This window comes from Heterodontus francisci, chromosome 1 (assembly GCF_036365525.1).
Source record: "Heterodontus francisci isolate sHetFra1 chromosome 1, sHetFra1.hap1, whole genome shotgun sequence".
NCBI classification, from domain to species: Eukaryota; Metazoa; Chordata; class Chondrichthyes; order Heterodontiformes; family Heterodontidae; genus Heterodontus; species Heterodontus francisci.
In genome coordinates, this window is record NC_090371.1 from 161458538 (window position 1) to 161471969 (window position 13432).

General features: G+C 41.8%; 1 protein-coding gene across 1 annotated transcript in view; it reads left to right on the plus strand.

Moving 5' to 3' along the window:
* The window catches only part of LOC137369163 (prominin-1-A-like), a 67420-nt gene extending 64970 nt beyond the window's left edge, over window positions 1–2450 (plus strand). The window contains exons 18-19 of the mRNA XM_068029965.1: window positions 2120–2209; window positions 2331–2450. Of these exons, the coding sequence (XP_067886066.1) occupies window positions 2120–2209; window positions 2331–2450 (210 nt within the window). The remainder of the gene's footprint in view (window positions 1–2119; window positions 2210–2330) is intronic.
* The last annotated feature ends 10982 nt before the right edge of the window (window positions 2451–13432 follow it).

Genomic DNA, 13432 nt, shown 5'->3' on the forward strand with positions numbered 1-13432 from the left:
CTACCCCTCCACCTTTTCCTAGCTTCCTGTCCTTCCTAAATGCCATGTACCCTTCAATATTCCGGTCCCAATCTATGTCGTCCTGCAGCCATGTCTCTGTAATGGCTTTCAGATCATACTTATCTATTTCTATTTGCGCTCTCAGTTCATCTGTTTTGTTTTGAATGCTACATGCATTCAGATACAGAACCTTTAGTTTTGTCCTTTTTAATTATTTTTGTAACCTCTGGCCTTATCTGTTGATTTACTCTTAGATATGTACGCTCTATCCCTTCCTGTCACAGTCTGTTTATCATTTCCCATATTAATATCTTTTTCTCTTACCTTGTCTCTACTCCTTGATTTACCATGTCTTCCCAAATGTGATCCCTTGCCCCCACTATTCAGTTTAAAACCTTCTCTACTTCCCTAGTTACGCGGCTCACTAGAACACTGAGCCCAGCACAGTTCAGGTGCAGACTGTTCCAACGATACAGCCCCCACTTTCCCCAGTACTGGTGCCAGTGCCCCATGAACCGGAACCCACTTCTACCACACTAGTCTTTGAGCCGCACATTAATTTCCCTAATCTTATTTGCCCTATGCCAGTTTGCACATGGCTCTGGTAATAATCCAGAGATTATTGCCTTTGAGGTTCTGCTTCTTAATTTGGTGCCTAGTTCCCTATACTGACTATGCAGAACTTCACTGACCCGAAACGTTAACTCTGCTTCTCTTTCCACAGATGCTGCCAGACCTGCTGAGTGACTCCAGCATTTCTTGTTTTTGATGCAGAACTTCTTTCCTTGTCCTGCCTATGTCGTCGGTACCTACCTGGACCACAATGACTAGATCCTCCCCCTCCCACTGTACGTTCCTCTCCAGCCCTGTGCAGATGTCACGAACCCTGGTACCAGGCAGGCAACACAGCCGTCTGGACTCTCGCTCTTTGCTGCAGAGAACAGTGTCAATCCCTCTAACTATACTGTCCCTTACTACCACTACATTCCTTTTTTCTCCCTCCACTTGAATGGCTTCCTGTACCATGGTGCCATGGTCAGGTTGCTCATCCACCCTGCTCCCCCAAGCTGAAAGAACCACAAACCTGTTGGACGATTGCAAAGGCTGAGACTCCTGCCCTCTGGGTCCCCTTACCTGCCTCAGCTGCAGCCACACTCTCCTGTCCCTGACCACTGACCAAATCTGAAGACCCTGTACTAAGGGGTGTGACCGCCTCCTGGTATAAAATGTCCAGGTAACTTTCCCCCTCCCTGATGTGTTGCAGTGTCTGCAGCTCGGCCTCCAGTTCAATGACTCTGAGCCGAAGCTCTTAGTGCAAATGTATTTGCCCTGGATCACACTGGCATCCAGGAGCTCCCGCATGCTGCAGCCATGACACATCACCTGTCCTGCCATCCTTAATGTGTTTTAATTAACTACTTAATTATTCAATTATTTTACTTTTTTTATATATTTTGTTAAGCTTACCACTAGTTCCTTTACTCTTTTAGATATTAGGATTAGAATGGACCTTAATCACTTACCAGATACTCAACAAACAGGTAGCTTCTTCCCAAATCAGTCACCTACCTGCTTGCCTGTGGTGTTTGATGCTATGTTTGATTTCAGTTAAATTAAAAGCTTACCTGTGTACTCACCCTAGCGGCTCTCTGTTTCCCTGCTCTCTCTGTTGACTGTGACATCACTCTGTCACTTTTCGATTTTTCCCTGCTCCGCTCCTGCCGTGCTCCCCTCTCGCTCTGTCTCTGTCTCCGACTCTGGGCTTTTGGCATGCTTTTTAAACCTCTGCTTCCACCACGCTCCTCTCTCCCTCACTCCCTCACTCCCTCTCCAGTCTCCAACTCTGGGCTTTTGCTGCGCTTTTTCATCCTCCGCTCCCACGGTGCTCCTCTTTCTCTCGCTCTGTCTCTGGTCTCCCATAGGTAGATAGATTCTTGATAAGCAAGGGGGTGAAAGGTTTTTGGGGGTAGGCAGGAATGTGGAGTTGAGGTTACAGTCAGATCAGCCATGATCTTATTGAATGGCGGAGCAGGCTCGAGGAGCCGAGTGGTCTACTTCTGTTCCTAATTCGTATGTTCATATGTTCAAGGCATAAAATATGTTCTCTTTAATTTTGCAGATGAACAATGAGGTTGCAGTCTGTAAACCGATTGCTAATGCGGTGGATACAGCTGAGATGATACTGTGCGGTTTTATAGTGGATTCCCTGGTAAAATATTTCCATTAATTGTGTGATGTATGCTGCTTTTCTTCGAGTAATATTTGATTTTGCTTTTGACAACCGAGGAATGACTGGTTTTCTATATTTTCTTTCCTCATTGTTTCTTTAGAATGGTTTTTGGTTTAGCCTTGGATGCTGTACAGTATTTTTAATTCCAAATATTATAATTGCTGTGAAACTAGCCAAATTCTATCGGCGGATGGATACAGAGGATGTATATGATGAGTGAGTAGATTTTTTTAAAAAGTTTCTAATTTCCTAATGTTCCTATAGTTTTTTTGTATGTTTTCAAAACACAAGGAATTGTTAACTCCAATTTATAATTGGGAATTGTTCTGAAAATATTGGCCTTTCTGCATTTGTAGCATTTCTAAATAAAACTGATTTTGCAGATAATTCATGATTTCGGCCTGGAATTGAATGAATGGCAGGTCTGGAGGAAAATCCACAAAGCACACCTTTCCCTTGTACAAGAAACAAAATCCTTTCTCCAAATTACAATTTCACAACAGATTGAACTGAAGGAACTAAATTTGAGCAGCTGTTCTCCTTTGATATTGGTTGTTGTTTGTGCTAGTTTCATAAATTGGTTAACATAGGCCAAACATAATTGTCCGGGGACAGCCAATGATTGAGTTTTTCTTTTCATTTGTATTTTTTGTTTTGGACTAAAGATTTTTTTCCTTGTGTTGGATAAAAAATGTGGTCTTTCTAGACATTGTATTCTCCCGCTGATTCTTTATAGTCTTGTGTTTCTCCTAATGTTTCATATGCTGTCTTTGTAAATAATGTATAGAGCTAATTTGAATGATTGAATTACTAATTATTACACTCTAAATCCTATATATTCCTTTTCTTCTCTACAGTTCCTCTGTCTCAGGGACTTGGCATTTTACTTTGTGATAACCATTGATACCCTTTCCACTTTCTTTCAGTTCTGCTTTTTTTCAGGCAATCATTGCTACTTTTAGTTGGGGTCTGATGCACATTGCATTTGGAAAAGTGTTGTCACATCTTTGTATTTTCAATTTTTATTTCTATTCTACCTTTTTTTTCTGTAATAAACTTGACATTAAATGTTAAACTGAGTAGACTTAATGCCACTGGTTTATTGCCACATAATATTTGCACATTGATATTGTCCTCAGCAAAATATAAACACTGCCTTAATATATTCCATGCATATTAACAATATTCCTATTTCTTGTATTTCTGTAGTGTTGAGAATATTCCCATGAAAATGTAAGAATTTGTTTCATACTGATGCACCTTTGGGGTTAGCTTGTAAGTCGGACAAGGTAGTAGGTTGTAAACCAAATTATACTTGTGGTGTTATGCAAAACCTGGGCAGAAGTATATTTAAAGAAATTTGAATGGCACTAAAATGTGTAACACTTAACGAGCACAATCTTCAGCGTGAAAGAAATTGAACAAAAATATTCTGAAATGTACTTTAATTATTTGCATAACTGCTTTGTATTATTTTTGCTACTGAAATAGATTAAGCTGCATATAAGCATATTAATTGCCTTTTATTATAAAATAGCCCTCTGTATGCTTTAATGCAGTGTATTTAGTGTCTATTTGGATACCTTTTAGTGTAGGATAACATTGCAGATCCAGAGATGGAAGAAGTATAATTCCTTTGTTTTGAGATGAATGTGAAATAATTGTAGCAGTACAGACCTATTTCATTTTCCATTTTACTTCATGCAGTTTTTAAAACAATCTGTATTGAAATCCCAAGTCTTCCCCGCCACCACCCACCTGCACCGCCACCACCCACCCCACCCCCCACCCCCCCCAAACACCATGCATATTCCATCATCTTTTTGTCACAGTTTGGAAAATGGTAGTAATGGTTATCATAATAAGCATTCACAAGATATTCAAAGTCCAGAGTTAATAAGGTAAATGGGCTTAGCGTGAATCTATGCATGGTAATTTTTGTTTTTTTTCTCAAGGTATTGAATTTTGTCTATATTTACTGGAAGTTTCCCTGTTCAAGCTAAACACTGAAAAGCTTCTAACTGTTGCATGCTTCCATAAAACTAACCAGCACGAGTATGGTGTGTGTACATTTATAGATATAATAAACTTTTCACTGAATTTACTGTGCTCCATAGCAAAGTGAAATGTTTAATGTATGGCATGAATATAACAATTGTAGACTGTTCAGGAATGTTTGATTAATGCCCAAAAACACTTTTGTACAAAATTATTTATTTTTTACAAACTAATATGTTATTTCTTCTGTCACTGTGAAAAGATTATAAATTTCTTCAATATTTCTGAATTCATAGTTTCATGAAAATAATCTAAAAGATGCATGTCTGAAGGATGTGACATGGTCATTGCTTTGGATTAGGTTGTGTGCTTTCATTTTATGGAGATGACTGGCTAATTTTAGTGTATCTATGGAAGGAGTGGTATAAATTTAAAAATGGATATTGATTCATTTGTTCTTCTCCATAAACTGTGTAATACATATACATGATAATCTATAGGAAATGTTTTCAGGGCACATCCTAAACCTTGTGAGCTGTACCGGCTTCAAGCCAAGAAAACATGATTTGTGGAGCAGACTTTTATTTGAAAATTACTGTAGGCTGAGTAATTCATTGTTTTGATGCATCAGTTTTTCAGTGTTACATGCTGGATAGCAGAAATGAATGTTTAGGTAAATCAGGATCCAGAGAGCTGGAAATTCAAATCTGCCTTTTAAGGGCACAGTATGTTATATTCCAGAAAGTTGGTTGTAAAGGGTAGAACTGGAGCCAATCTTTACACACTATAAGCATTTATTTACAGAATTCAACATTATAAGCATATACCACCTAACCCCAGTTTTAGTCTGTCTATTTTATAGGGGCACATGTGAATCCCCAGTTAATGCCTATCGCATTTATGCAAATAAACGCAATTAATGTATGATTAATCGATTTCCTTCCATCTCTTTAAATAAAATTTGGAGTATATATGTGCAACCAAATCAAAAGTCTCCATAATCTGTGAAAAGCATTACATTATGAGACACCCCTCTTCTAGGGCCCCTGACAAATTATTTGTACATGCACTTCATTTTGTAAAACAGATAGTTGATGACTTGCATCCACCCATTTATTTTAGTAATTTCCTTTCCAACATTTGTTTCAAACCAGCAAGTTGAATCCATAAACTTTTCTCATGTTTTGTGCAGTGTACATTATCCCACACTAAACTATCATCTACTTAGCATTCAATGGGTATACTACTTTGAGTACACCCATTACATAGAATCTCACTTAAAATGTTCAACAAATACAATCCCGCATCCACTGCTTCCACAAGAGCCAGTGTTTCAGCAGCCAAAGTACCTTTAACAACCCTTTTTATTTTCTTAGCTTCCCAAGCTAAAGGACATTTCCCATTCTCATCCATAAGAAATATTATGATACCAGCTGCACTAGAACATCCATCATAAAGATTAGTATGTGAAGAATCACTAAAAAAGACTAATTTCATATTCTTTGGGGCAGCTAAGGATGGGAGCTTAAGTATGTATTTCTCCAGATGTAATTTTCATTATGTTTTATTTGCCCTTATGACATTCTCAACTTTAGGGTGTTTTATTATAGTACTTAACTCCAATACATCAAAACTAGCATCTGGTATAGGCTGAGTGCCCAACCAGTTCAACTGACCAATCCAGCCTCACATTTGCTCTGTCTCTTTAAATATAACTCATCTTTCTATGAAGACCGAACATGATTAACCGGGATGGGAGTAACACTTTCTGAATAGGATTATTGATTTAAATTTATTCAAGACCTACTCTGCTTAATATTTAAACCAACGTATTTAAAGGCCCCACAAGCTCAACTCCCAATTTTAAATTCTACTGTAATCTTATTTGCGCATTTCTCAAATTTTGCATGCATCACGAAGATGCCTGAAAGTTCTCCTTTATGATTTTGTTATGATCCCCGTGGAGATCACAAACCAAAATAATCTAATCCACCAACTGACCCCAATTTAGAAGGAAAAAAAAACAAACTGAGAGGAGTTCACTTTTATAAATTTTACTTTAACACTCAGACTAAAACTTACAAAAATTAAACATGAACTAACAGTTAAATCACGGTCTATATAAAACTGCTGATTCACTGACTTTCCAAAAATAATTGCCTTATCATGCTCCATGTCGAGTTTTTGCCTTTTTCATAGAGGGTTTACTCAACAGCATAGGACTGTCATAGGTATTTATAAAATAGTTTACTCTCGCTATTTTACATGGAATTCCAACTCTCTTTAGTGATGTCAATGTGTCATCATCACCAAACCTAAAGTAGTACTTTTATATTCCTTAACCTTGCATTGATCCTCACTACTTCGTGAATCAAGATAACATTTTCACTAGTCTGTTCCACATACTGTTGAAGTGCAAGCACTATCTAGTACTGTACAGTTAAAGGAATCTGCAACTAACACATTCATCACAAGCCTAAAACTCCTGGTTACGAATATACTTTGTATGGGTGCATCATTATCTTATCCTGTTCCTCAGAATTCTCTTCATGTGTTATCTTGAGGAACCTGCCTCTCCACTTTGGGCAGTTCATCACAAAATACCTTGAGTTACGCTTGAACCACCTATTAACTGTTCCCTGGGCATTCTTTGGATTCATTCCCCTATTATTGCTGTTTCAGTTCTGTCTTCTGCTGTAATAGCCAGATGTGCTAAATATGCTTTTATCCTCATTCTACCTATCTCTAATACTTCCATTGTATTGATGTCCATGTCCAGTATCTGCCATATTTCTAAATGTTTCAGTCATTGAGTCCCCATTTCTTCTTACCATGGAATGTTCCATTCCTTCCATGAAGGCTGAAGGCAAAGACTTTCCCCAGGAATTTTTTCAAGGCCGCAGCATTGTAATGCAAAGGGTTCTGTCTCCCTCTCTGGGAAGCAAACGCAAGTTAGAACCAGTAATCTGTGCATGTGAGACAGTTAGCACAATCCAGCAATTTAAGTACTAGTAGTGATCCCCAATTTGAATTTTGTCAATCTTTTATTCAATCTGTTAAAGTCTGTGATGTATTCTTCCATGGAATGACCATCTGTTTTCCGAAATCTATCAAAGTTTGACCATACCTCACAGCCATTTAACAGATCATCTTTCCTGTAGATTTCATCCAAGAACTCTAGTAGAAGGTCCATACCTTCTTCACTATCCAACTGACGGGTATCTATCTCACAACATACTCTACTTCTGATTTGACTACTTGTAGGAAGTGACAACGCCAAGACCATGCCTTGTTTCCTTTTTTGATGGGGACATAAACCGTGTCCATATATCCTCTTCATTCTTCCACTGATCATATGGTTCAGTCTCTGTAAACATTGGAATGTGATCAAAACCCTGCCAATTTACACTTGCTTTCTGCTGTTTTCTACAATGGCTGCAAGGATTGTAGTTTTCTGTCTCAATTTTTTTTCTTGGTTTCCAACCTTCACCTTTTAAGTAACCATCCTCAGCCACCATTTTAATCCAGAAAGCCAGTTGGTGAATGCTAGAACTGGAGCCAATCTTTATACACTTTTTTTTAATAAGCATTTATTTATAGTGCTACATATTACAAGCATACACCTCCAAACTACAGCAGCCATAGTTTGTCTGCCTCTATTTATAGAGGCACAAGTGAATCCCCAGTTAATGCCCATCACCTGCATACAGCTACTGGCTACCCGCAGTACAGAGCTGGAGCTGAGGATGGATTCACTGTGGAGCATCCGCGATGCTGAGGACATCGTGGATAACACGTTAGTGAGGTGGTCACACCGCAGGTAATGGCTGCACAGGCAGAAAAGGGATGGGTGACCACTAGACAGAGTAGTCGGCGCAGGCAGGGAGTGCAGGAGTCCCCTGTGGCCATCCCCCTCTCAAACAGATATACCGCTTTGGATACTGTTTTTGATGGGGGGGGGGATTGGTGGGGGGATGACCTCCCAGGGGAAAGCAGCAACAGCCAGGTCCGTGGCATCACGGAGGGCTCTGCTGCACAGGAGGGGAGGAAAAGGGGTGTAAGAGCTATAGTGATAGGGGATTCTATCGTAAGGGGTGCAGATAGGCGTTTCTGTGGCCACATACGAGACTCCAGGATGGTATGTTGCCTCCTGGTACTAGGGTCAAGGATGTCTCGGAGCGGCCGCAGGACATTCTGAAAGGGGAGGGTGAGCAACCAGAGGTCATGGCCCATATTGGTACTAGTGACAGAGGAAGGAAGAGAGATGAGGTCCTGCAAAGTGAATATAGGGAGTTAGGCAGAAAGTTAAAAAGCAGGACCTCTCGAGTTGTAATCTCAGGATTACTCCCTGTGCCACGTGCTAGTGAGGGTAGGAATCGGAGGATAAGGCAAATGAATGTATGGCTGAGGAGCTGGTGTAGGCGGGAGGGCTTCAGCTACTTGGATCATTGGGATCTCTTCTGGTGCAGCAGTGACCTGTACAAGAGGGAAGGGTTGCATCTGAACTGGAAGGGGACCAATATCCTTGCAGGGAGGTTTGCTAGTAATACTTGGGAGGGTTTAAACTAGTCTTGCATGGGGGTGGGACCCAAAGTAGTAGTCTCTCCGATGAGATAGTTGTGGCAAATGTAGAGGTTAAAGCAAGCAAGTCCAGTAGGCAAGTCGGGCAGGGGCAGGACAGGGCGCATGAAAGGTCTGGTAGGCTAAATTGTATTTACTTTAATGCAAGAAGCCGTACAGGTCAGGCAGATGAACTCAGAACATGGATCGGTACATGGGATTGTGATGTAGCTGTTACGGAAACGTGGTTGAGGGATGGGCAGGACAGGCAGCTCTGTCGGGGGGGGAAGTGGTGGCCGGAAACGTCCAGCGAGGCCATATGGATAGAACTTGGAAATAAGAAAGGAGTGTTCACTTTGATGGGATTATACTATAGGCCCCCCAATAGTCAGAGGGAATTGGAGGAGCATATATGTAGGGAAATCACAGATAAGTGCAGGAATTATAGGGTTGTAATAGGTGATTTTAACTACTCTAATATTGACTGGGACTGCCATAGTGCTAAGGGATCAGATGGGGAAGAATTTGTTAAGTGTGTCCAGGATAGTTTTCTGAAGCAGTATGTGGATGGCCCTACGAGAGAAGGGGCTACACTCGACCTCCTCTTGGGAAATGAGGCTGGGCAGGTGGTTGATGTGTCAGTGTGGAAGCACTTTGGGACCAGTGACCATAACTCTATTAGCTTCAAGATAGTTATGGGAAAGGATAGGACTGGTCCTCAGGTTCAAGTCCTAAATTGGGGGAAGGCTAATTTCGATGGCATCAGACAGGAACTCTCAAAAGTTGAATGGGAGAGGCTGTTTACAGGTAAAGGGACGTCTGGCAAGTGGGAGGCTTTTTAAAAGTGAGATAGGAAGAGTTCAGGGCCAGCATGTTCCTGTTAGATGGAAGGGCAAGGCTGGCAAGTTTAGGGAACCTTGGTTGACGAGGGATATTGAGGGTCTGGTCAGGACAAAGAAGGAGGCATATGTCAGGTATAGGCAGCTGGGATCAAGTGAGTCCCTCGAGGAGTAGAGGGAATGTAGGAGTACACTTAAGAAGGAAATTAGGAGGGTGAAAAGGGGCCATGAGATTTCCCTGGCAGATCAGATAAAGGAGAATCCTAAAAGATTCCGTAAGTATATTCTGAGTAAAAGGGTAGCTAGGGAGCGAGTAGGTCCCCTTAAGGATCAGTGTGGTAATCTGTGTGTGGAGCCACGGGAAATGGGCAAGGTCTTAAATGAATACTTCTTGTCTGTATTTACCGTGGAGATGGTCATGGAAGCTAGTGAGTTCAAGGGAGGGAACAGCGATATCCTGGAGTTTATCATACAAAGGAGGAGGTGTTTGAGGTTTTGAAGCGCATTAAGGTGGATAAATCCCAGGGCCTATCCTGGGATGCTAAGGGAAGCAAGGGAGAAGATTGCTAGGCACTGGCAGAGATTTTTGTATCATCGTTAGCCACAGGTGAGGTACTGGAAGACTGGAGGATAACTAATGTTGTGCCTTTATTTAAGAAGAGCAGCAGGGATAAGCCAGGGAACTACAGGCCGGTGAGCCTTACATCAGTGGTGGGAAAGTTATTGGAAGGGATTCTGAGAGACGGGATTTACATGCATTGGGAAAGGCGAAGTCTGATTAGGGATAATCAGCCTGGTTTAGTGCATGGGAAATCATGTCTCACGAATTTGATTGAGTTTTTCGAGGAGGTGACCAAGAGCATTGACGAGAGCAGGGCGATGGACGTTGTCTACATGGACTTTAGCAAGGCCTTTGACTAAGACCCGCATGGTAAGCTGGTCCAGAAGGTTCGAACACATGGGATCCAGGGTGAGCTAGCAAATTGGATACAAAATTGGCTTGGTGACAGGAGGCAGAGGGTGGTAGTGGAGGGTTGTTTTTCAGATTGGAGGCCAGTGACCAGTGGTGTGCCGCAGGGATCGGTGCTGGGCCCTCTGTTGTTTGTCATATATATTAATGATTTGGATTTGGATGTGAATGGAGGGGGCATGATTTGTAAGTTTGCAGATGACACCAAAATTGGTGGTATAGTGGACAGTGAAGAAGGTTGTCTAAGGTTACAACAGGAAATAGATAAACTGGGAAAGTGGGCAAGGGATTGGCAAATGGAATTTAGCGCAGACAAGTGTGAAGTGATGCATTTTGGGAAGTTAAACCAGGGCAGGACATATACAGTGAATGGCAGGACCCTGGGCATTGTTGTTGAGCAGAGAGACCTTGGGGTGCAAGTACATAGTTCCCTGAAAGTGGCAACACAGGTAGACAGGTGGTGAAGGAGACATATGGCATGCTTGCCTTTGTCGGCCGAGGCATTGAGTACAAGAGTTGGGACGTCATGTTACAGTTGTACATAACATTAGTTAGGCTGCACTTGGAGTACTGTGTGCAGTTCTGGTCGCCGCACTACAGGAAAGATGTGATTAAGCTAGAGAGGGTGCAGAAAAGATTCACAAGGATGTTGCCTGGTTTGGTGGGCTTGAGCTATAAAGAGAGATTGGATAGGCTGGGTCTGTTTTCCCTGAAGCGAAGGAGGCTGAGAGGGGACATGATAGAGGTATATAAAATTGAGAGGCATTAGATAGGGTAGATAGCCAGAGTCTTTTTCCCATGGTAGGGGTGACTAAAACTGGAGGGCATAGATTTGAGGGGAGAGGGAGGAGGTTTGAAGGGGATCAAAGGGGTAAATTTTTCACACTAAGAATAGTGGGTATCTGGGATGAGCTGCCAGAGGAGGTGGTGGAGGCATCTGGACAGGTACGTGAATGAGCAAGGCATAGAGGGATATGGAATTAATGCAGGCAGGTGGGATTAGTATAGATAGGCATTATGGTCAGCATGGACGCGGTGGGCCGAAGGGTCTGTTTCTATGGTGTCTGACTCTATGACAATTAAGCCCAATTAACACAGCAAGTCTCAGTGAGTTTATACTTATCTGCTCTTGGTATAAGGCAGAGGCTGGAATAGCATGAACTGCTGCAATTTTGCCTGTTGCACATTTTACCATGAATGAAACAGCTGTTAAAATTTTCTTCATGCTGATTAATTCTGAATGTTAGAGAAAATTCACAAGGTTGCCACCATGTTGCTACTAACTGCCATGGACCTAGCTTGTGCAATTAAAAAAATTACCATATCTGCTATGGTTCAGGGCAATTTTCATAACTACAAAGCTTCAGATTTGTTAGGCTAAGTGTGTATGCTTGAATCATGACTCTCTTCGTCCCCTTTATTTAAAAAGGGATTTGTAGAACCAAATAAAAAAAAACAAATCTGAAGCAAATAAGGCATTTGATTTTGGAACAATTCAAATGAGACAGGATTCAGAATATGGTTTGGACTAAATTATTTCTGCATAATTAGCGAAAGTTGCAAAATGGAGCAGCCTGTCCAAACCAATGCATATGTACACATATAAATCACCATAAAAATTGAATTAATTTTCTTGTAATTTTAGAAGCTTTACATGAACTAATTTTCATTAGATATATCACTCTAACTCCGTGTAAAGTGATGATGCTTCATTTCAGAGAATGGGTGATTGAAAGCATGTTTTGTGTCTGATTTGAATGGGTAAGCAGTGCAGTTTAATGTCTGTAAACACCAACAAGCTGTAATCAGTTTCTTAATGTATCAGAAATAAAGACAAAAAATGCTTGAAATACTCAGCATGTCTGTCAGTATCTGTGGAGAGAGAAACAGAGTTAACATTTCAGGTCTGTCTGACCTGAAATATTGGGCTGAATTTTACCAGCCCTTAGGAGATGGGCTGGGAGGCAGGAAAGCTGGCAAAACAGCACTGGAAGGCATTGGGTGGCTTGCCCGATGTCTTACCACCACCATACCTTTTTTCCAGCAGCGGAAAGCTGGCAGACAGCCCACCTGCACAGAGCCCAATTGAGCCACTTCTTGTCTCCGCTAGAATTTTACCCAGCTTGGGGGAGGTGGAGGGGCATCCTTTTTGGGCACTCTTTAGCCCAGAAAGGGTTCTCCAATGGCTACCTCCGAGGCAACAACGACTCCTGTCCTCAGCGGCCCTCCCCCCCCCACCCACCCATCCCCCCTTTCAATCGGGCCTGCCTGACTGGCCCTGGTGCCCCCAGACCCCACTCACCTGACTTTGAGGGCACAAGGCCATTGATGCGCCCTCATCTTCTAGGCGCAGCCCCAGAAGTGGCTGCTTTTAGGGGTGGTGCTGCTGAATTGCCAGCCCTCCAATTGGGTAACTCCTTTCTAGGGTGGCAGTTCCGGCAGCAGTTGCTTAATTGGCTGCCGTTGGCAAAATGCGGCCCTGGGTCCGACTTCTTGCCGAAGCGGGGCTGCCCCTCACTTTTGACCCTAGCGGCAGGGCCCCTGCTGCCTCCACTAAATCCAGCCCATTAACTCTGTGTCTCTCTCCACAGATGCCACCAAACCTGCTGAGTAATTCTAGCATTTTCTGTCTTTATTTCAGGTTTCCAGCATCTGCAGTATTTTGCTGTTGTCTTACTGGATGAGTGTGCATGCTAAAGTTATTTTCATGAGATTTATTGTGCTTCAAATGTTATTTTAAATGCTGTTCAAAGGCAAGCAAGTATTTTATAGATACAACTGTTATGTTTGAGAACTGAGTACTTTTCAATTTCAATGCAAATTCAGCATTTTTTT